The 21,923-nt window shown below is 55.1% G+C and overlaps 8 protein-coding genes across 8 annotated transcripts; 5 read left to right on the forward strand and 3 right to left on the reverse strand.

The window, feature by feature from the left end:
- Nucleotides 1–2,473: 2,473 nt before the first annotated feature.
- Nucleotides 2,474–3,462, forward strand: PG997_001588 (uncharacterized protein; the record flags this gene model as incomplete). Its single annotated transcript, XM_066805903.1, has 2 exons — nucleotides 2,474–2,521; nucleotides 2,662–3,462. 2 exons carry the CDS (start codon nucleotides 2,474–2,476, stop codon nucleotides 3,460–3,462), a joined length of 849 nt encoding a protein of 282 aa, XP_066675676.1.
- Nucleotides 3,463–4,479: 1,017 nt separating this feature from the next.
- On the reverse strand, nucleotides 4,480–5,484 carry PG997_001589 (uncharacterized protein; the record flags this gene model as incomplete). The annotated part of the gene is made up of 1 exon (XM_066805904.1): nucleotides 4,480–5,484. One exon carries the CDS (start codon nucleotides 5,482–5,484, stop codon nucleotides 4,480–4,482), a length of 1,005 nt encoding a protein of 334 aa, XP_066675677.1.
- A 1,046-nt stretch (nucleotides 5,485–6,530) lies between these two features.
- On the forward strand, nucleotides 6,531–7,306 carry PG997_001590 (ER lumen protein retaining receptor; the record flags this gene model as incomplete). Its single annotated transcript, XM_066805905.1, has 2 exons — nucleotides 6,531–6,647; nucleotides 6,746–7,306. The coding sequence occupies 2 exons, from the start codon at nucleotides 6,531–6,533 to the stop codon at nucleotides 7,304–7,306; spliced, it is 678 nt and encodes a 225-aa protein (XP_066675678.1).
- A 1,470-nt stretch (nucleotides 7,307–8,776) lies between these two features.
- Nucleotides 8,777–10,294, forward strand: PG997_001591 (uncharacterized protein; the record flags this gene model as incomplete). The annotated part of the gene is made up of 3 exons (XM_066805906.1): nucleotides 8,777–8,955; nucleotides 9,222–10,006; nucleotides 10,137–10,294. The coding sequence occupies 3 exons, from the start codon at nucleotides 8,777–8,779 to the stop codon at nucleotides 10,292–10,294; spliced, it is 1,122 nt and encodes a 373-aa protein (XP_066675679.1).
- Nucleotides 10,295–14,102: 3,808 nt separating this feature from the next.
- On the forward strand, nucleotides 14,103–14,600 carry PG997_001592 (mitochondrial 37S ribosomal uS19m domain-containing protein; the record flags this gene model as incomplete). The annotated part of the gene is made up of 2 exons (XM_066805907.1): nucleotides 14,103–14,155; nucleotides 14,297–14,600. 2 exons carry the CDS (start codon nucleotides 14,103–14,105, stop codon nucleotides 14,598–14,600), a joined length of 357 nt encoding a protein of 118 aa, XP_066675680.1.
- A 566-nt stretch (nucleotides 14,601–15,166) lies between these two features.
- Nucleotides 15,167–15,959, reverse strand: PG997_001593 (Transcription initiation factor TFIID 23-30kDa subunit; the record flags this gene model as incomplete). The annotated part of the gene is made up of 2 exons (XM_066805908.1): nucleotides 15,167–15,595; nucleotides 15,786–15,959. 2 exons carry the CDS (start codon nucleotides 15,957–15,959, stop codon nucleotides 15,167–15,169), a joined length of 603 nt encoding a protein of 200 aa, XP_066675681.1.
- A 1,343-nt stretch (nucleotides 15,960–17,302) lies between these two features.
- Nucleotides 17,303–19,776, reverse strand: PG997_001594 (uncharacterized protein; the record flags this gene model as incomplete). The annotated part of the gene is made up of 6 exons (XM_066805909.1): nucleotides 17,303–17,662; nucleotides 17,740–18,028; nucleotides 18,096–18,534; nucleotides 18,612–18,734; nucleotides 18,911–19,572; nucleotides 19,709–19,776. The coding sequence occupies 6 exons, from the start codon at nucleotides 19,774–19,776 to the stop codon at nucleotides 17,303–17,305; spliced, it is 1,941 nt and encodes a 646-aa protein (XP_066675682.1).
- Nucleotides 19,777–20,864: 1,088 nt separating this feature from the next.
- Nucleotides 20,865–21,268, forward strand: PG997_001595 (uncharacterized protein; the record flags this gene model as incomplete). Its single annotated transcript, XM_066805910.1, has 3 exons — nucleotides 20,865–20,904; nucleotides 20,973–21,194; nucleotides 21,258–21,268. 3 exons carry the CDS (start codon nucleotides 20,865–20,867, stop codon nucleotides 21,266–21,268), a joined length of 273 nt encoding a protein of 90 aa, XP_066675683.1.
- Nucleotides 21,269–21,923: the final 655 nt, after the last annotated feature.

Below are 21,923 nucleotides of genomic sequence, written 5' to 3' on the forward strand. Positions count from 1 at the left end.
TTCGACGACCGTTGTGAAATATATGTACGTACGTAGGTAGTCGCCAGGTCCAGCACTACGCAATCGCACAAAACAAATGGCATGACGAAGATTATTTGCAGTGAAGGGCTTGGTCGGGAAGCCACTGCCGACAGCTAACTGAACTCTAGCGTTCCGAAAGACGGCCCTCTGTTTTGCTCGGGAGGCTTCGTTCCTAGGCATCGCCATGTGGACATCCCAAAAAACGACTTCATGAAGCGCCTCCTCACCTACTACTGCGCTCGCGTTTAGGAATAACGCCGAAAGTCCGCGTCGCCTTCTCTTGTTTGAGGAGGGAAGATGCCACCCGTGCGCTGCTTGTTGTGTCGTCGCATCGCAGCTTGTGTGTTGTGTTCTAGCCAAAGGGGTCAGATGCCCCTAGGGCCCCTGAAAACAAATTCAAGCCTTTTAGCGGCCACGCCGTCGCTCGTCTAGCGGGGGAGAGGAAACGGTCCCCCAATGGGCGCAGGGCGTCGTCAGCTTTTTCTTTCTCTCTTTCCCCCGAGGGCTAATTAACTTGCCTTTTCTTCATTCTCCCTCACACGACTCTGCTGCGAAGGCCGCGCGGACAAAATGGTGTCTTAGCTACTGCGGCGAAATTATGTGGGCGAACGGTGGTGTCTCAAACCTTGGACCGAGGCATCACTATCACTCCCATTCCTTCACAAACTTGACAGAGTACCCCGTTCTGCAATCCCCTGCAGTATGCCCTCTATCTCGGAGAGGTAATAAGTAGGATGATCCATCAACTTTTGGAAGGATCGGTTGATCCAGAATTCAGAAATCTGACTGTATGCCAAGCCTGCCAAGACGGGAGACACCCGAAGCCTGGGGAAGTGCCAAGTTGATGGTGTGGGTGTGGGTGTGGGTGTTCCGGGGGCGAGGGCGATCGAACTTGTCAGACTTGCTGCAGCCGGTTTTCGATGGGGCTACTCCTAGTTCTCCTAGCTCTCCCTAGCATGAACTACGCATGAACTACACAGAGTGATAATTGGTTTCCAGCGTGCCGGGTAGCCGATTTGTGTAAACTTTGCATCAGGGACGACAATTAGTTTCTCATCCATACTACTGCTTACCTACCTACTAGCCATGGCCACCTGCATGGAAGACTCCAGGCCAATAATGTAATTGGTACCATTCCGCTGGAACTCGCTGGACTGGCCTCCAACAGTTGCCGATAGACAGGTAAAGAAAGGGACATTGGAGTAGCGAGTGGTTTGGTCAGGCGGACTTTGTAGGATAAGCTTTCTGTCGCTTCCTTCCTGCGTCAGAGGCACCTCCCAAAAAGCTTATGTCATGTCGACAGTTTGTTGACGTTGACAACTGAAACACAGGAGTGACTGGGACACATACCCTGCATCTCGAGCAGATGGATGCACGTCTGACTGGCATCAAGCAAAGCCTCACGCGACCTCGTTCCCTGTTCATAACGAACTCATCAACTCATCCCAGGGATGGCTGCTCAACGCTTCTGCTTCGAGGGGTGGCCACTTCGGAAGGGTTCTTCCCGCCCCTCCTGCGACGTCTACGACCTTAAGGTTGCTGACGTACTACTCGTCAACCGTCCACCACCGTCATGTTGGGCCGGCCACCATGACCACCACCTGCTAAATATATCGACCGGTGCTAACGTTTTCGTTCCTGGGCTAGCCTCCAAATCCAGAACGCCCATAGTGCGGTCTCAAACTTGGGAACAAAGCCATTGCCATATGGGAACGTACAAGCCTACCTACGGACGCTTGGCGCTAGAGGCCCTGAGGCGTACAGCGCCATGAGGGTGTGTCTGTGCCGGTTGCCGGCCATGGACCTCCTCTCCCCTTTCAATGAAAATTGCTACCTCGTAAGCTCGATCCCGTTAGAGGGTGTTACGTAGTCCTCGCTATAGGAGAGGATGGCGCCCACGGCCGATAGATTACGACGCCGGGAGAGGGCTGGAGTGACCCCCCCCGGGTTGGTGCCAGCAGTTCGTTCGCCTCGAGTCTTATATCGAAGCGCTTTGCCGATCATCCTGGGTGTTTTCTCGTCGACAGTCACACACGCATACACACACAGGGGCAAGGCAGTACGCTGATTCATCCCGAAAGCATTCACGATCAGTTTCCTTATTGGGTAAACCTCCGCCAGCGAAAACCGTATCTCGACCGAAACCTTGAAAGCTATTCTGTTGCCGCCCTCGGAAGGAAGTACAGGGTACTACCGGCAAGGGGCCGATCCTTCTTTCTTTCTCCTGCTTTGGCATCAGACGAATACCTCAACGGACCATCCCGGCAAGCAACCAACCAACCTGGTCGTGGCGACGGGAGACGAGTAGTAGACGCCGGTCTAACCCAACTATATTGTCGTATCCGTCCTCGTACGCCTGCTTCTTATACCACTTGGACGTCAATTCGCTTCTGAAGAATACGGATACTCGGCACATCAGTCTATCCCCTTTACGATACCTCCTCACCATACCATGTATATCCTTAAGCACCTCCTCCTGGGCGCCGTCGCCGCCTCCGTCGTCGGCGCCGCCCCGAGCCGGCACCACAACGGCAACCACCACAACAACCACCAACAACAGCTCCTCCAACAACCCCAAGACAACACCATCCAACCCCCTCAAGACAACAACCAACAACAACCCTCCAACCCCAAGACGAGGTCAACACGACCAAGTACTTCCACGAGCCCGGCGGCGGCCTGGAGCTGGGCCACTACGACGCCCGCTTCTTCCGGGGCGAGGTGGCGTACGACGAGCACCGCGCCGTGCTGCGGCACCTGATCCGGTCGTACCTGACGACCATGGCGGACCTGCACGTCGAGACCTGGATCGCGCACGGCACGCTGCTGGGCTGGTGGTGGAACGGCCAGATCATGCCCTGGGACTACGACCTCGACGTGCAGGTCACCATGCAGACGCTGCACTACCTGGGCAAGCACTTCAACCGGACGCTGCACACGTACACGTACCGCGACGGAGAAGAAGCCACCGCCAACATCACCAACGATAGCAGCAAAGATGATGCGTCCAAGAACAACACCACCGCTCAGTTCCAGTCCAAGCAGTACCTCCTCGACATCAACCCCTACTACGCCGTCCCCTCGCGCCAAGACGGCCGCAACGTGATCGACGCGCGCTGGATCGACGTGTCGAACGGCATGTTCATTGACATCACCTCCCTCCTAGAGCAGCGCTTCGCCGACAGCCTCGGCCCCGCCCCCGGCATCTGGAGCTGCAAGAACTACCACCACTACGCCACGACGGACCTGTGGCCGCTGCGCCGCAGCGAGTTCGAGGGCGTGCCGGCCAACGTGCCCTTCGGCTTCGACGCGGTCCTGCGCGGCGAGTACGGCAGCAAGAGTATGCGCGAGACGGTCTGGCAGGGGCACCAGTGGCAGCCGGCGCGCAAGGAGTGGGTCAAGATTCCCGTGCAGCAGGAGGGGGATGCGGTCATGCAATAAACGAAAACAAAAGAAAGAGAAGAAACATACTTTCGAAATACCCGCGGTGATGATTTCAGGGGTTGCGACTTACACGACTGGAGAAAAGTGGAGAGGCGTGCCCCCTATTCACAGCAACCAAGCAATGCGAACGGCACTCCCGTCTCCTACAACACACCATTTTCTTGATTCATTCAACCTTCAACCTTCTTCTTCTTCTTGCGTAAAGGCATACACGAGTTTACGGCATATCCATTCATATTCTATTCTCTTGCATCAGACGGCGTTTCATTTGTTTGTACTTTAGTACCCTTTCTCTTCTTCTTTTTTCAGCTTGTCGTCTTCCAAATATCCTTTGAGTTTCCCGACTGTGTTTGGTGATACCTTATGATGGCGATGGTGTGGATGGTGTGGGTGGTGTCAAGGAGGTAGATTTGTTGTTGTATTCTCAGAAAGCTTTTTGAAATCAGGGGGTGTTCGATCATCGGTACTTTGCGAGGCATAGCATTAGCCCACAGAATCTGTTCATAATGTCTGCAGCAGCATGGTTACTGGATATAGCAATACGATCTGCCAGTTGTTCCAAGATCTCGCGCATAGAGGTGATCGATTGCATTGGTGAATTTCAGACTACCATCCAATCTACCTATTCAGTTCGTTGATTGCTACGCCAAATAGCCAGAATCAGGGGCACAGAGGCCATTCGCCTACCCCTATCCCTTGACCACCACAAATCGCAGTGGTATACAGAGCAGAAGCTTAACGATATCTCGAAAATCACACCGCCAGATCGCCTGGGCAAGTGCTGGGAAAATCATATCCGGTCACCTAAAGACTTATGCCCAAATTTCATCTCCAAGTGAGTGAAAACCCTCGCTAAACCAAACAACGCCGACGCAATGGAGAAGAGACCTGACTCCCCAAGTAAAAGCAATAACTCCAGCTCTCAGGTAACGCGCTGTTGTCGCAGAACAAAAGAAGTCTCAAGACGACGAACCCTCGCCTGCACCCCTCGGCTTGCCGCCGTCCAACCCGTCATTATTCATCTTCTTCATACGCTCCTCCGTCGCCCTCGCAATGATCTCGCGCCGACTGAGCGCCGGGCCCCCGTCCCGTCCGCCCCACCCCCAGCACGAACTCGCCGCCGGTCCAGCCGCCATGATCGTACGCGACCTCCTCGCTCGGCTCGTAAACTTCCGCCAGGTCCTCGCCGCCGACGCTGCGGCCGTTCTTGCGCCAGTCGGCGCGCGCGACCTCGCGCTCGATCTCGTGGCACAAATCCCAGAAGTTGCGGTCGTGGTCCGAGTGCACGTTGTGCGCCAGCTCGTGGCACAGTGTGTTGCGGATCGTCTTGTAGTCGCGGTAGCCGTCGTACGCGTCGGTGCGCAGGCGCAGCTCGACCACCTCGCCGCGGTTGCGGTTCAGGCCCAGGATGCGCGTCGTGCCCTCGTGCGTCGCCTCCGTGTACGCGAGCGGGTCCATCTCCGTCAGCAGGCCGACGCGGAACTTGTGCTTGCGCATCGCCGCCACGATGCCCGGGTCCGCCTTGAGCCGCTCCAGGAATTTCTGGGATTTCTCCGGGTGCGGCAGGTGCGGCAGGGGGCGGATCGCCATGAACGTGTAGGTGGTTTCGTTCGTCGTCGTCGCGGGCGTCGTGAAGGCTTTGGGTTGGTGGCGGCGCTGGTGCGCGAGGGCGGCCTCGCGCTTCGCGACCGCCTGGGAGGCGGTGGCGGAGGCCGAGGTGAGGGAGGCGACGGCCGAGGCGGTCGTGCCCATGAGGGTGATCTTCTTGCCCACGAGCTGGGCGGCGGGCAGTTGGGGGTCTTTGAAGGGCGGCTTTTGGAGGCCCAGCTTCGGGACTAGGAACTTCTGGTTGCCGGCGGGTATGGAGAGTTCGGTCTCGACGGCCGCGGACAGGTCGGTGATGGTGGCATCGCGAGCAAGTGTGATGGGGTGCGACGAGCCGCCGTGGGTCAAGGTGATTTCGATGAGGTCTTCGTTCGTAGGCGATGTCTGTACATCGCGGACTTCTTGGTCGGCCATTGCGACGGCGTCCCCTCGGCTCCTACGGTGTGTGGTCTTTGGGGGTTGTGGACGATGGCTACGGTGGGTCGTGGAGATTGATGATTGCCTCAGGTCAAGTAATGCAGGATGCAGGTGGATAATGATAATGTTTGTTTTGGATTCAAAAAACAGAGATTAAGTAGGTAGGTGGCGGGGGAAACTCCAGCACGCTGCGCAGATGATTATATAAAACAAAGAAAAAAACACCTACCGTGAAGTCGCTCGAGCCTTAGAAATCAATGAATAACCGTATGGTGCAGCAAGTCATTGGCGGCAAGAAGATTCACGAAGGGCAGGCAGGCAGCTTTGTAATACGTCAGAAGGGAATCCTTTGGCCGAGTGACTGTGGATTCGCCTGCAACTGGTAGCGGCATCGCCGACCCAAAAATAGCGCCCACTAGCGGATCATTGCGCAAAGACACTCCAAGATCTACAGGGGAGCAGAAGAAGAGAGGGCGGCAGGCGGTTCTTCAGTAAGCAGGTTGGCAGGCAAGCATGCTGCCAAGTGTGGCTAAAATCTCTTCAGCTGGCGTGTTGGTAGGTGCTGTAGCTGCTGAGCTGGCAGCACTGGAGCGCTAACAGCCCCGAAGTACACAGCACGTAGCACTGAAACAGCACGGCAAAGTGTCAAAAGTGTCAAGCCACAGACAGGCCCGGCAGGGATCCGTCGCCAATTAGAGCCCTGTCGCGTCGTGTCCTTTTAGCTGGAGCTCTGTTGCATGGCATTTGCGCTGGACTTGCTCCAATCCAGCTTCTTGTTGTTGTTTCTTCACTTCATTTCAATCCCCATGTGTTCTTCTAATTGAAGGTGTTTTACTCTTTCACGCGATCAGCAAACGAGCCCTTCCACAATTGAAGCATCTTCCGCCCACGTTGATTTCTCCGCCGAGTCGCTGCGCTTGGCAGCATTGAAAAACCACACCCAGTCCTCGACCCGATTCGAACTGCAACCAAACCAACAAATAACGACGATCCCCAAATCTTGAGACAGCTTCCCCAAGCTTCGCCCAAAACACCCGCCCATCATGTTGAACCTCTTCCGAGTCGCGGGAGACTTCTCCCATCTGGCCTCCATCCTGATATTAATGCATAAGATGACGGAGCTCAATGTGCGTATCCCTCGTCTCTTGACCGTTGCCCAGGTTTGCCGAAGCTTGTGCAACGAACCTACCTGGACGGAACCATCCGGAGCAACTGAACACTGAGCTAATCAATTGGCATCTTGCCTCTGACAATATAGGGCTGCACCGGCATCTCGTTCAAATCGCAAGCCCTGTACCTGCTCGTCTACGTCACGCGGTACCTGGACCTGTTCACGACGCACTCCATCTACAACGTCATCTTCAAGATCCTCTTCATCGGCTCCCAGGGCTACATCGTCTACCTGATGACGACCAAGTACAAGCCGACGCACGACCCGAACCTCGACACCTTCCGCGTGCAGTACCTGCTCGGCGGCGCCGCCGTGCTCGCCGTCCTGATCCCCTACAAGTGGACCCTGTCCGAGATGCTCTGGGCCTTCAGCATCTGGCTCGAGGCCGTCGCCATCCTGCCCCAGCTCTTCATGCTGCAGCGCACCGGCGAGGCCGAGACCATCACGACCCACTACCTCTTCGCCCTGGGCCTGTACCGCGCCCTCTACATCCCTAACTGGGTCTGGCGCTACTTCACCGAGCCCAAGCACCACGTCGACTGGATCGCCCTCGTCGCCGGCATCGTCCAGACCGTCCTCTACAGCGACTTCTTCTGGATCTACTACACCAAGGTCATGAAGGGCCGCAAGTTCAAGCTGCCCGTGTAAAGGGGTATGCGTGTGCGCTGCGCTGCGCTTACTGTGTGCGCCACTGATATGCCTCTCCTGTCAAGAGTTGGACGGACGGCGGGCTTCGTTCGGGCTCATGGAAAAATATAGAAGGGGGCTGGCTACCCGACAGCTGCCCGCGCGGGGTTGGAGGAGGGACGAAAAAAACTTAATTCACAGAGTTCGTGGATGTCGTTTTCCCTGGTTACGTGTCAGGAGGTGCTGGCGTGTTTCGTATCTGAGCTTAAAGAGAGACAAGATTCCTTCTTCCTTCTATTGCCCCGAGAAGAACACTTGGAAGGGCTGGAATGTCGGTCGGCTCTCTTACCCACTATGATGAAGTATCTTGCCTACATGATAGGCAAAGCGACTGTACGAAGATTAAAGAAGTTTTAGGATGTGTAGGCTTTTCCTCCCCAAACTGCATTGGTCGGCGTTAGGAAATAATGAATGGCGACGTGTGACACGAATGGGATGGGGGCAGCGAACGGGAGACGGGGAAGGCAATACACATGCCTGTGTTGTTATAGTATCATCTACCTTGAAGAAACCAAAACTTATTATATCTTCCAATCTGTTCTGGCAGTGTCACCTTGCTTATGAATGCAATTTACTAGGTTGGAAATGCCTTCTTTCGAAATTGATATGTCGTGGAGAGTAATCGTGACATTCGTGATATTAACGGTTATGCTGTACTACATACATAATAGCTACTTTACATATATACCTTTTTCATAAAATAGGTGAAATCATCAGCCCATTTGTCTGGTTTGGTTTTGGTTTTGGTATCTCATCCATCCATCCCTCCGTCCGTCCGTCCATTTCCGAACCCGAGCCCCTTGTCGAAAAAAAGAGCATGCCCACAGCCCACCGGCCAGGTTTTATTTTCCCACCCTCCACCCAAAATAATACAGACACAACAAAGGGGAATGATGATCTCGAGAGACAGGCGAGGAGGGCAGAACCAATAAGAAGAAAAAGAAGAAAGCCGACAGGAAGTTTTGCAACCAGGCTCTCTCCTCCGTTTTCTCGAATCTCTATCCAGCGGAAATCCAAAAACAAAAAATCATTCCCAAAACAATCAAACCACCCAGCCTCTCGGGCTGGTTGGTTTGTCGTGGGAGCCAGAATGCCGCCAGTTGGGGGGTATAAATAAATCATATAATATAGGTTCAAATAGGGGGAGTCGTTGACTTTGTCGTCCCCTTTGGCTCGCCCTCCTTTTTCGGAGTTATGTATACATCTAAATATACAAGTGGCGCGGATTGGGGTGTGTGGTGTTATACACACTTGGGGGAGGGGAGGAGGAATTTCTTCCCCTGCTACCCCACCCCTTATGACTTGTCGCCGCCGCCGAAGTTACACCATGTCAGCCCCCCGGTACCGACCAGCCATATTACCCTTGGGCATCGGCGGCGGCGAGGGCAACCCCCGATCGCGAGCGGCGGCATCGGCGGCGCCACCGCCGAGATGGCGCGCGGGACCGTGGGGTTCCGCCGCGCCGACGCCGAAGCATTGGACTGCGAGCGCGTCGGCATGGGCGGCGTCTCCGCGCCGTGGTTGGGCGCCGGGAACAGACTGAAGGTCGCGCCGTTGGTGTGGATCGTCGACGAGGTCAGGAGGAACGAGTTCACCGAGGCCGAGCGGCGGTGGCTGCTGTCGTCGCTGCGCTGGCTGAGGTTCCGCGCCAGCCCCCGTTGGTCGTGGTCGTCGAGTAGCGCGACGACGACATGGACTGGACGCGGCCGTGGGTGCTGCGGCGGTCCTCGGCGAACTGGGTCTGCGGGATGGCCTTGAGGGCGCCGATGGAGGAGATGGGCGAAGGGTAGTCGGTTCCCGTCGTCGTGTCCGTCGGGGACCAGTAGCTCACCTGGGGCGGCTGTTCCTGCTGATCGTACTGCGCGAACGACGGGAGGGGATACGGCATATTGGGCGGCGGGCCGTCGAGCCTACCGGCGGGATCTCCGCCCATGACGCCCAGCGTCCCCGAGGAGGGGCGCCTCTCGTGCTTGTTGGGCTTGCTGGGCTTGCGGGCCAGCGGAGGCGGGTCTATGGTGCCGTCCGCCATCATCGCCACCTTCAGCTGGTTGGCGTCCATGATCTTTGACGACCCGCTCGAGGACGTCGACGCGTTATGCTGGTGCCGCGGCGGCTCCTTCAAGAGCACCGCCATGTGGCCCTCGGTCTCCGGGTCGGGGAGCGCGGGGCCCCAGGATCCCCACGACACGGCGTCGCCCGAAGGGTTCCGGACGAACGGGGCGTTGGGCGGGTTGAGGTTCAGCGGCGAGGTGGACACTTGCCTCGACGGTGGCTCGGATGGGGGCATCAGTCCGCCGCGACCGCGCGCCGATTCTTGGGATCGTTCGGTGACCGGCGTCAGCCTGTCGTCGCGGCTGCCCAGCCGGATGAGTCGAGGCTTGCTGCCGTTGCTGATGGTCCGCTTGTGGGCGGTCCGGACCTCCACCTGTCCCGACTCTGGCCGTGACTGCGGCGGTGATGACCTGGTGCCGAAGATGGAGTTTCGAACATTCGACCAGCTGAATGGCGCGAAGCCGAACCCGGCCGTCTCTCCGCCAAGGGGGGCCGCTCGTCAAAAGCGCTATTACGCCGCGACGATTCGGATGGATTGGCTTGATGCGAGTTTCTTCGCTCCGCCGGATGCACCTCGGTGGGCAGCGCGCCTCTTTTCTCTTCTCCGGCGTAGGTCGCTCGCAAAGCTGTTTGCGAGCCGTTTGAGTCGTCATTCCTGTTGCTACCGTAAACATCCTCGCCGCTCTTTTGGCGTCGGGCGCAACGGGTAAATAGTAGCGTTAGCAGCACTGCGGTAAAGGCAGTCCCGATGATCGTCCCTATCAAGGCCGCGGCCAGCTGGCCTACTGTCAGGTCCACCAGGTCTGGGCCCTCCTTGGATCCGAAATGAGCCCGTTCGACGTCGTGGGTGGTAGCGGCGACGCCAACAGGTCGGGCTTGGTGGTCTTGATAAGTTAGTCTGGTCACGCGATGTGAAAGGAGCCGTCACTTACCACGGCGGCGTTCATCGACACGGTGGTCAATATCGAAGTAGCTATTAAAGTTTTACTAACCGTTTGTGTTATTGTTGCCGTGTCCGTGGCCGTGGCCGTTGCCGGTGGCTGCTGGGCCGGCGCGGCTGTTGAAGTAAGCGTCTCGGTCACAGTCAACGTGACCGGAAGCTGTTGGCCTGGCGTAGCTGTGGCCGTTATAGAAGCAAGTGCACTCGAGAGGCTGGCTGAGAGACTGGCGCTGATGCTCGCTATTTGGCTGGAAGCTTGAGCGGCTGCCACTGCGCTTCCTGATGAAAACCCCTGTGACGAGGCTTTGGCAACGTCGGAAGATGACTGCGCGGACAGCGAAGCCAGCGCCGATGCGGCACTGCCTGTATCCGGATTTGGGAGCGGTTGGGCTCCTCCTCTCCCTCCTCCGCCTAATCCTCCTCCGGGAGGCGGAGGGGGAGCTGGCGACCGTTCAAGATTGCGGTCGGCGCCGGCGTGATCGATACTGGTCTATCCGTCGTACTCGTTCCATCTATTTGTTGTTGTTCCTCCTGTTGTTCATACGGGCTCCTTCCCACCATGGCATCGACGTCGAGCATATTCCGAATGGCCGGCTGCCGCGGCCCTTCAAGGCCCAGCCCGTTTTCCTCGACGGATGCGCCTCCGCTAGTCAAGTCGCCGTTGCCGGTCGCTAACGCCGTCACCGCCACCAGGGACAAGGTGAGTATAGTGGTGACTCGTGCCATGGTTGTGTTGATATGTGTGTAGAAAGAGTCGTTCGTTAGCTAGGTCTGCCCATGCTCTTTCGGTTCAAGCATCCGCCACAGTGGTTGTTTTGGTTCCAGCAACCAATTAGCAACCCAACAAAAGGGCAACGAAACAGTAAACGAAGCTTCGAAACTGTATGTACGCGACACGAGAAACAAGAAAAAACAAAAGGGCGAAGGCAGGACCAGGCTGGTGGCAGGCAAAACATGCAGGTGCATCTCCTTATCATGTCCTCATCTCAAGTTGTGGTCCCAAGTCTCTGGTGATACTCAACACGGATGACGGCCCTGTCGCAACCTAGCGGCCACAGCGAGACTTTGACGCAGAGGCCTTGGAAAAGAATGGAAACCGACCAGTCGGCTTCTTCCGTCAATAACTGCCTCAATTGCAGCTTTGTTGGGACACACGGCTGGCTGCCGGGGAATGTTAGGGATGTTTCCCATAGCGGGAGGGGGAGACTGACTGAAGCATCCTGGAGCGACATGCTTCGCGTGGGGCCGTGTATGCCCACCGGTATTGCCCCGATGGCTTGGGGAGACTTACACCTTAACGAGCCCTTGGGCAGGTTGTAGTGGAGGTGGGATGAGGAGGTGATTAGCGGCAAGGAAGGCTGCGCGTCCGAGAGCACGGCCCCTGCAAATCGGGAGAAAAAGTAACGTGGGTTGAGCCGCAGGCCGTTTTGATTCGCCAGGATAACTTCTGGCGGTTCTCAAGACCGGGGTGGTAAAACAGCACGAACGCAAACGTCGTATCAGGCTTCAGTCTCGAATCCGTCTGATTCTGTCAGTAGCCGGGAAAGAAGGCAGTGCAGTCTGGACTCGCTCTTCATTTGGTAATGGAAGCAGCGAAGCACTGAGGTCCCAGAGTAGGCCACACGTCATACACCGTGGGCGTGCGCGCCCTGCTTCACTCAGCGCCTATCCGCGGAGGAAAAGGACAGCTCGCTGAAGCTGCAGGGTATGATAGAGCCAAGCGATGCGTAGATGGACAGCGCAACTGCAGGCGAGGTTTTGCGTCAAGTACTGTTAACACCTTCGACGGTTCGAAACACTAACAAACATGAGAATCTGCTGCACTTCAGTCGTCAACCACCGTTGGTGATATGATCGCCCATTGCCGATACACGTTAAATTGATAGCGGGGGCCCTTGCTGTTCCAGAAGAAGAGGTGGAAACAACCCGACGAATAGACTTATTTCCCGTTTCCAGGTGTCAGCCAAGGCCACGTTCCTACCAACGGTCGGGTTGATCCCTGACGCCGAATCGGTTGCCGGATGTAGGTTAGTAGGTAAGAGGCAGACCGGAACGTCAGACGGTTGTCAACTTATTCGAGACCACGTCTTCACAGCCGCCGCTGCTACGCTCGTCAAAACCTAATCAGCAGGGGCGTCGGAGACAGCTCGGGTTGCCTTGCTATCGAATGAGCCTGGCCAGGGTGTTGTCGTCATTGTCGTCGCCCGTGATCACTTGATGCGACACATCTGTGCCAAGAATAGGAAAAGACCAGTAGCGAACACCGAGGCCATGGTCATCGCAATTCCGGAAAAGCTACTTTTCTTCTCGCCTTGCTCGAATGAACCAGCATGAACCTGTCACTTTGGAAGACAACCAAGGATGGCTGGGTCTCGGCGCGCCTGTGATGGGTCTTGACGGCCACGACTCTCATGCTATAGCCCAGCGATTTTCCATGCCATGATACCCTCAATTTGTGTCTTTCGCGGTGTTAAGGTATGGCAGGTGGCGCGGCTCCAGCTGTCTGCGAAACATCGGGGGTGGGTGAAACGAACGATCCACAAGACTGAGAATCTGTATCATCATCATCCAGCCAGCGGCCGGGGTTAGATGATTAGTAAAATTTGTTGCAGATATCATTCCAGGCAGAGTCCTGCTCGAGATACATCGGAGCTGGAGATGGCTCGGCTATTTGCAATGTAGTGGCAACAATTGAACTCAAGCGAGATGATGGTTGGACTTTGGCCGAATCGGCGATACGACTTACTATCGTCTAAGCAGACAGTAACAGTCCAGTCGTTCGCGAATTGCGATAAGCACCATGGCCAGCAAGCCGGATAAGACGTCTGTATTCGGTAGGGCACTCGTGGGCGTCAAGGGCTAGAAGCCAAGAAGTCCCAATCGTGGTGAATGTAATATCTCCGAGGTTGCACTGGCTGTGTGTCCAAATTTCAAGAAGTTACCTCAAGAAATGAGATGTGGTTTCAGTGACTGTCGTTTCAGACCACGCCGAGCGCTCCCCAATGGGCAACTAGGGCACGATCGTGCCTGCTGTAATGTGACGACAGGTGGGATTCGGAGAATTGATAACCGCCCGTGCCCCATGATCGGCTCGTCCAGCAATCGAGTTTACCCGGCGATACAAAAGACCCAGGGCGTCAATAAGGGGCAGGGGCAGTGGTGTATCAAGATTCCAGAACATGGGAGAATCTGGGATCTAGATCGATTAGAGATAGATTCCAAGCGCGGAAAAATGGATATTTGTTCGACGTTGTTCAAGAGCCAAGACGCCCCTTGAAAGCAAGCCTGCCCAATTGAGGGAGCCCATCCGGGAGGCGAAGAGTGTAAACATTGTGGGAAACGAGCGGCCAGTTCGTCCCAGGCGAGGGAGCCTTCAAAGTGTACTTTGGAATCCGAAACACAGTGGTTCCTTGCCCGAGCGTTCAAGACCCTTGGAGAATGGAGAAATCAATGAATCAGGTACGCTAACTTTTGGGCCTCTACTTGAATCGAAGCGCTGTGGCTTAGGGGCCTCGTGCAGGCTAGGTGCATAGGCCATTGAGACCGAGCCTCCTGTGGCTGAGAATTTCCAATGGCTCCACCCAGCTTTTGAGTTACGCATTGAGGTCGTTAAGCGGCAGCGAAGTTATCACGAAGATCGCAGTTTCGCAGCGAGCGCCCGACTCCATTACCGCACGCAAACATACAACATGCAGCCCACCAGGTGTCTGTTGAAAGGCCGATCGGTCTGGAAAGGCAAGTAGCCCTTCCCCATCTCTCCTCCCCATGGAGATCGCAAAGCTAACAGCCCATGCGCAAACAGGACCTCACATTGTCCCGTAAGAAACGCCCCGACTCCATATGTACCTACGTTCGCAGCGAGCTTGCGCCAAGCAAACGATGTTCTACTACCGCCTACGAGTATACAATTCGAAGCGAAGAACCCCCAGCTAACCATGTGGCAATACCATGAACAACAGTCTGCCAATCGTGCGCCCCATGCCCGGCGAGAAGATCAAGCCCATCAAGACCCAGGCCCGCTCCGCCACCATCCTGCCCAGCTTCGTCGGCCTCGTGTTCCAGGTGCACAACGGCAAGGTCTACAACGACGTCGTCATCACCGAGGACATGGTCGGCCACAAGCTCGGAGAGTTCTCCATGTACGTTTCCTACCCCACCCTCACCCGCGGTTTGCGGAACCAGAACCAAAGAAGCAGGATCTCGCTGACCCAATTTCATACGATATGCAGGACGCGGAAACCGTTCATCTGGTCCAGAGGTTAAACGGGGCAGTTGTGGGGATGTAGCAGAGGAAGAACAAAGATTACAAAAGCATATATATCACGGCGTTGGAGGAAACGAAGATGCATTCACGCCAAGTCCACGACTGTACAGAATCCCACATCCACCACATTTGTGTGTACGAATAGGCAGAGGGAGCAACCCGCGGCCACGCGGTGATATCATTGCTGTTGCGGGTGTTTTACAATTATATGTACAGAAGACCAAAAGACCGATATCTCTCACCCTGACGGGGGTTTCCTCGCCTCAATGCAAAGCCGAAAATCACCAATTTCTCTCTCTTCCTTTTACTGGAATCGTATCTGTGATAACCAGTCTGGACCTTTCCCGAGGGCACTTTGCGGTGCCTCCCAAAGAATCCCCCAAGAAAGTATTGTTTCGTTTCGTAACCATGAACGCCGTGACCCTGAACCGAAAAATCACTTGCAATCTGTATGCCTCCCTTGCTGGCAGTCTTACCCTCTCTAACCCAATCCCACCAACACATATCTTCTGGTGTCGTAGTAAAAGCCAGTCGCGAAAGCGGTGATGCTTGCCAAGTGAGACGATCATCGATAGAACTCGCTGCGCTTAACATTGACACCGTACTCGCCGACTGCCATGCCGAGATCCTCCATCGTAAGCACCGTCCGATTCTGCGAGCCGCCCTGCCCACCACCACCATAACCCGCGCGCTGGATACCGAGGGGCGCCCCGCGAGACTGGTCGACCTTGGACCCGCCCGCGGCGCCACCGCCGCCGCCGCCGGCCGCCTGCCCGGGGATGGGGATGCCCGCGGCCGCGCCCAGGTTGCCCATGGGGTTGTTGGCGCTCGTGTTGGAGGCGCGGATCCGGCTGTACTGGTAGGCGTCGGCCGCGATGTCGGCGATGAACTTCTGCGTCGCGAGCGCCAGCAGGCGCGCCAGGCGCTGGTCCGTCTGCGGCGGCGGCGGCAGGCCGGCGCGCGTCATGTAGTAGTTGGTTACGGCGTCGGGGATCTGTTGGAGGGCGGGCGACGACGATGGGCGCAAAGGTTAGCAAGCTGGTCGTCGTATCATTGTTCGTGCGCAGTGCTTGTATGCGCGCAGGCAGTGGCAGGAGCGGGAACGAATGCCTTGCGACAGAGGGGAAGGATTGTTGAATCATGGATGCAATGTGGGGGAAGGTGGGTAGGAAAGGAAGACTCACGATTGGCGCGTAGTCGTCCATCTTGTTCAGGAACTCCTTCAGCGAGATGTCCCGCCGCGTCGGCATCTTGGCCTCCTGGGGCTCTGGGTTGACCTCCTCCTCCTCCTCGGCCGCCTGGGCCTCATTGTTGCTGGCCGGCACCGGGTTGGTGTTCTCGGTGGGAGCGCTCGCCATCTTGAACGTTTTCTGCGCTGTGCTGCTGCTGCTGCTTGCGCTTCCCTGTCAGTTGCGGTCGGTCGGTCGGTCAGCCGGGCGCTGGAATGAATGATTTGGAGGGTCGAGCTGCTGCCGCGGCCGAAGCTTGGACTGACCTCAGTACGTTAGGTAAGCAGGTCACGTGAATAGCCTACGTGAATTGATGGCGGTGATCTGGCAAAGTTGATGGTGAGGTTTCGTTGATTTGATTGATTAAGAGATATTTGAATTGTGAGTGGTCTGAAGGAGGGAAATTTCAGTTTATATGCGAACCTCGGAATTGATGGTAGGTGGCGATGTTGTTAATGAACAGAGCTGTTGATGGTCAGGTACGGGATGCAAGCACGAAAGCTGGGGAAAGCCACAGGAACTAGTGAGTGGGTCCCTTTGTTGCACTTACTGATTGCTGTGGGCCTTTAGACAATTACCTTGTGGCTACAGTCGAGATCTTATTGTGGCTTCGAGTATGCACTTACATGAATGCAAGCAAGTATGGCAAACGCAAACTGATTTGATTGATCCAACATGGCCTACGTTCGTTCAACTACAGACTCAACTCGGTTTTGGCACTGGTAATGACAAATCTAGTTTTGTCACCATTGATGCGGATGATCTGAGCTCTTCGGACAACGTTCCTGATCAGCCTTTCTGACTTTTTGCAAATTAGAAGAGTTGAGAACCAGCCAGAGACTCCTGTCAAGGAGGTTATGTTTCAGCAGACCTTTTTAATCATTGGACCAAGCAGCTTTCTGGTATGGTGATAATGATTACATGATAACACACCTTCCCCTCAGTCGGACTTCAGGTTTAAGTTTCTAGTCACCAAAAAGAAGAGAAAAAAAAGAAAAAAGAAACAAAAGAGCACCCAAGAATACTGAACAGCTTGAATATATGTAGTCGGTTTAAATAGGGGGGACCGGGGGTTGGTTAAATATAGCAGCAGACAGAAAACGCTGAAAAGGGTAAAAAAGGAAGAAACAAAGTGACCGCAGAGGGAGTTGAACCCTCTTGCCTCTAAGTATAGGAATAAGACTACTACCGCTAGGCTACCCCGGCCCGGTCAAGGTAGGGAGGATTAATTTAGATATTTATTGACTCGTCGGGGTGTGAGTTTGCTTTGCTGATGAGATTAGAGTTTGGTGTAGCTGTGGTTCTCGGTGCTTGCTGGAGTCCGGTGGCCTTGAGAAAGTAGAAAATGGTCCAGAAATCAAGGCCCACGACCATAGGTATCATGGAATTGCGAAATGCTCCTGCCTGCAGCTAACTGCTGACGTCCTTGCTGTCAACGATGCCATGATGTATGCCTCCCGTGCGGCATCACATCAACCATCAGCTCGCAACCAGTCGAACGTATCGAGCAGATCGAAGTTGAAGTCGACTTGGGTCGAGAAGTTCCAGTCCATATTGGCCATGCCCGCCTGACCGGCAGCCCCTGCCGCCGCCATCGGGTCGACGTTGAGCGTCGCGTCCAGCACATGCTTGATGGTCACCATGGCGTTGTCGCAGAGGGCCGCGTTGGGCGCCGAGGGACTGACCCACTCGAAGAAGCCGACCAGCAGGCTGAGTTTTTGGATAATGGCCGAGCGGCTGATCTCGGCGTTCTTGGGATGCGCCCCCTGCAGCGTCGGGTTTAGGAGCTCCATGCACAACACGCCGCCCGCAGGGGCTCCGTAGCCCATTAACTGTGAGGAAGAGGTTGACGGTTAGTTGTCTGAGCCAATACCCACATGCGTACGGAGAGGTGTTCCAGTATACTTACAACCCAATCGAAGTCGCGCTTGTCGGTGAGGAGATCCATGTGCGTCCACACCGTCAATGTCAGCACGACCATCTCGTAAGCGGTGACTAGCAGGTCACTGCTGTCGGCCTGGAAATGACGATACTGCAACCGGTCCAGCAGAAACTCATTCATCAAGATCTCAAGCCGTACAAGTAGTCGCTGGTAAAATCTGGTAATGTCCATGTCAGCCGCACGAAGCTCGTGAAGCTGAAAGACTGCAGTTTTGGGAAACTCGGACACTGCCTGCGTCTGTTTGGCTCGGATTTGTCTGACCGTACGATGGGTTAGTGACGATCGAGAACCGATATAAGAGCATTGAATAGCGGAAGGCATACCCTATGCGCTCGAATGGGAACGGGTCTTTTCCCAATGCCAGCTGGGCGATCTCGGCCCTGATGTGGGACAGAATCACCCGCGCCCGTATCAGGGTAGCAGGGTGGAAGTGGCCCGAGGTATTCCATCCCCTCTCATCGAGCGTTTCCGATGCTACCCGTGCCAGTATCTGCTCATCCGAGAAAAGCACATCGTCCGAGACATCCAGAGGCAGCGGCGTGGATATATAGCTCGTCCCTAAAAGAGGGGGTCTGCCAGTGAAGGTGACCATATTATTGTCGGAGCAGAAACATACAGCTAGCATGCGCCTCCGACATTCAACCGCCAGGGACGGTCGGTAACTCGGGTTGTATCGATAACTGTGGGTGCTGGGCTCGTCGTGAAACCCGTGGAAGGTGAGAAGAGACATACAGGCGGCATGACATTGCCACGTTGGAAGACCTATAGATGCATATGTTGGCACCAGTACGCCAAGTATACTCGTCGCAAGCTCACGTCAAGGGAGGATGATAACTTACTCGCATCCCCACTGGTTTTCGATTCTAATATGGCACGACGATGGTACAGGTGAATCAGGAGGATGTTGCCTTCAGTAAACTCTCTACTCAGTTGAATGCACAGCCCCAGGGTTCTATGACCCGCTGCTGCAATTCTCCTCTGATGCTCGAGGTATTCGTGCTGAGTCTCTGAGACGAACCGACGTTTGGCGGATTTGGCCTCGGTGTCAAGCAGGTCAAAAAAGAGGCCTATTTCGGAAAGGAGTAAGGAAAAGGCGCCATGACAGGTTTTGTGCTTGGAGGAAGGAGGGACAACGCACCAATGGATTCCCACCGCAGGTTAGGCCCACTGAACTGGCTGAGCCACTCCTCCGAGTCTCGGATGGTATATGAAAATGGCTCCATGGTGTTGACGCACAGGGCCTTGGCCATGTCTTCGAGTTTAGTCTCATCGTCGGCGCCGGCGTTAAGATGCTCGCCCCACGTCTCGTAGAGTGACTTCAAGATGTGCTCGGCTATCCCGTGCATAAAAGATTGATAGACGGACAAATTAGTCTGCTTTTGAAAAACAACCTTGTTTGGCTGGGGAAGGAGCCGAAGAACTGTGAAACACAGCTCCCGAATGCTCGGGGTAAGGATCTCGGGCTCCTCCTGGCCGAAAGCCTCACGGCTATTGTCTTGAGTCCGGGGCGTGGCACCAAGCAGGTTCAGATTGTCACGAGTTTCCTGGAAGACAGCGGAGTAGCTGGTGGCACCGAGATAGCCATGGCCGCCTGTAGCCCTGCGGTTGAGTATGTTGTTTCGCAAGCTCAGGCTCGGACTGGGGCTCTGCATCTCGTTCAGCTGGACCGAAGACGGAGAGGGAGACGATGGCTGGCGGGATCTGTCGGCCCCCTGGAGTGGCTGTGACGACGGCTTGCCTCCATGGGGCCTGACGGGCGTCGAACTGGATATAGTATAGATGCATTGCTTCCCGCCTTTCCTACATCGGAGGCAGACTGGGCGCGTATGATCGCAAGCCACCTATGAGTCTTTCATGTCAGCCTGGCATGGGCGACGACGCAGCTGGCAGCTAATTGGTGGGTTGCACGACGCTAATAAGTGGACAAACGCTATACCTTTCTGTGCCGACAGGTATCGCATGCCTGGAGACGCCCATTGCGCCGGCGGAGCTCAGATGGCCCATCTGACATGGCTCAGCGTAATGATGGCGCACACAAGCTGCGCGTTTCGTCTGCGAGCAAACCGGTGAGGTGGTGTGATGAAACTGTAACAATTGACACAATCGACGTGGACTCGGGGTTCGCAGTAGTCTAGAGGCGTATTGTTGGACATTCGGCTTGATTTCAAGGAAGTCAATCGGGAGCGACTCCGAAGCCGACGTGACCCAGAGTAATGGTTTGCGAGATGGCGGCCAATGCTCGCTCGGCTCGACCATGCTTCAATTGGCCTTTGGGTATGGGGAAAGGACATCCCAGATTGGTCGGACTAAAGTCTCGGCTTCGGCTTAGAGCGGAGTCACGCCAAGTCATTTTCACAGCGAGATGACTAACTCGGCCAAGCGAGCAGTAGCGGCCTGCAGTGTCAGCTACGATTACGAATCAAACCGTCGACTGCGGCTCTCCCCAAAAGGCGCGGATGGTACCACTGATTATGTCGTCCTTTTGCCAATCCTGGTCAAGCTGCGTCGGCATGCCCACCACGGTGCCTGATCTGCCTGATCTATTAGCGAGACCCCCTGGCTGAATGCTGGCACTGCCAGGGAGTATGACGCTGACGCTAGGCAGTCCACAGTCGGCTCTCCATTCAGTCCAGGAAGCGAGTTGGTGTGCTAAGCTTAGCGTAGCATCCAAACAACGGCTTTCAACTCCGATGCATGCTCGGTACAGAGCCTCCATGCCGTGCACGCTGGAAATTTCCTGCAGACTGCAGTAGGCTAATTTTGATGCAAGGAATATCTCTGAGTCAACCAGAATTGACGGATGGCCCATTTCGGTGTTCTCCTCCCAAGTGTTGTTCGACATGGATATATTTGTCGCTGTCCCGTTGTTTTTTCCAACTCTGGGGTCCTCACTGATCTATTCCCCAGCTGCAACTACTCCAGACCAACACAAGTCTCCAGTTTTCTTTGAGCAATCACGGCCACGTCCTGTCACTTAGACAATTGCAATCTCACTTTCAAAGCTCGACCACATACAGACACGACTGCATCCAAGTATCACACTTATTCGAATTATCACAACGCGTACCAGAACCTCATACAACCTAGCCACAATGTCGTCCACGTCCAACATGGCTTCCCGCATTTCATCTGGTAAGGCCCCTTCCCGCCGAACAAGACGCCTCTTGGACCAACGTGACTTCTCTAACCCCACTGTGCAGATTCCTACGATGACATAGCAGCCATGAAGGACAGCCCCAGTCCCAACCCCAGCTCCAAGTCCTCCTCTTCGTCCCGAATCTCCGCCGCAATGAAGAAGGCCAAGGCAAAGCTCAGCAGCTCATCCACCACCCCTGAAGAGAAGGCTCAGAAGAAGGCAGCCAAGTCAGCAAGGCACAGCCAGGCCTTCAAAGACACCTTGTTCGCATACGAGGTCCTTGCTAGTAAGTCATGCTTGCTATCCCCCCACATATTCGTACAGAGTGTGGACACTAACATGCACACAGTGACCAAGTGAGGCCATTGGCTGAGCTCTCTTGTCTCATGCGAAGACGTGGAACAGGGAAGGGCTTGATGAGTACTACGACTTTTGCTTTTCTATGGCGTATACCCCAAGAGCAGCTTATTCAGACTGGGCTCTCGATTGCATTTCGGAAAGGATCGGAGGTGGCAGGACAAGCATGGGTACTTGACACTTGACATCGAAACTGTATCGTGCCAAACCACGGAGGTGGGGAGCGGAACTGCGGCTCCCACAGACATACCCAATTTGATCAATCAATCTAAAAATACCTTTTTAACCATCTGATATGTGTGGCAGTGTAAGTGAATTCATAGGAGCAATAGTACTGAGAAGCCACCATTAATCTTTGAGCAGTAGCCAATACATATTCAAAATAGGGATGTGCTGGCGCTACTCTTTTCTTTCCTGTTTTTTTCTATATAAACAATTCAACATTTACGACGCTCATGGACCGGCAAAAATCTTCATGGCGGCCGGAGAATGCGCAGATAGACAAGGTATTCCTCTGTCTCTCTTCTTCCCTCCTTTTGCCTGTCGAAGGTCAAAAGCGTACGTAATCCAATGCGATGCACCAGCTGAATGGCAACCGTAAGCAGTGGCGAGACATTCATCCATCAAACCAACAGCCGTTTCACAGGCAGAATAGATA

This window comes from Apiospora hydei, assembly GCF_038363865.1.
Source record: "Apiospora hydei strain CBS 114990 chromosome Unknown utg000002l_segment0_segment0, whole genome shotgun sequence".
In the NCBI taxonomy this organism is placed as follows: Eukaryota; Fungi; Ascomycota; class Sordariomycetes; order Amphisphaeriales; family Apiosporaceae; genus Apiospora; species Apiospora hydei.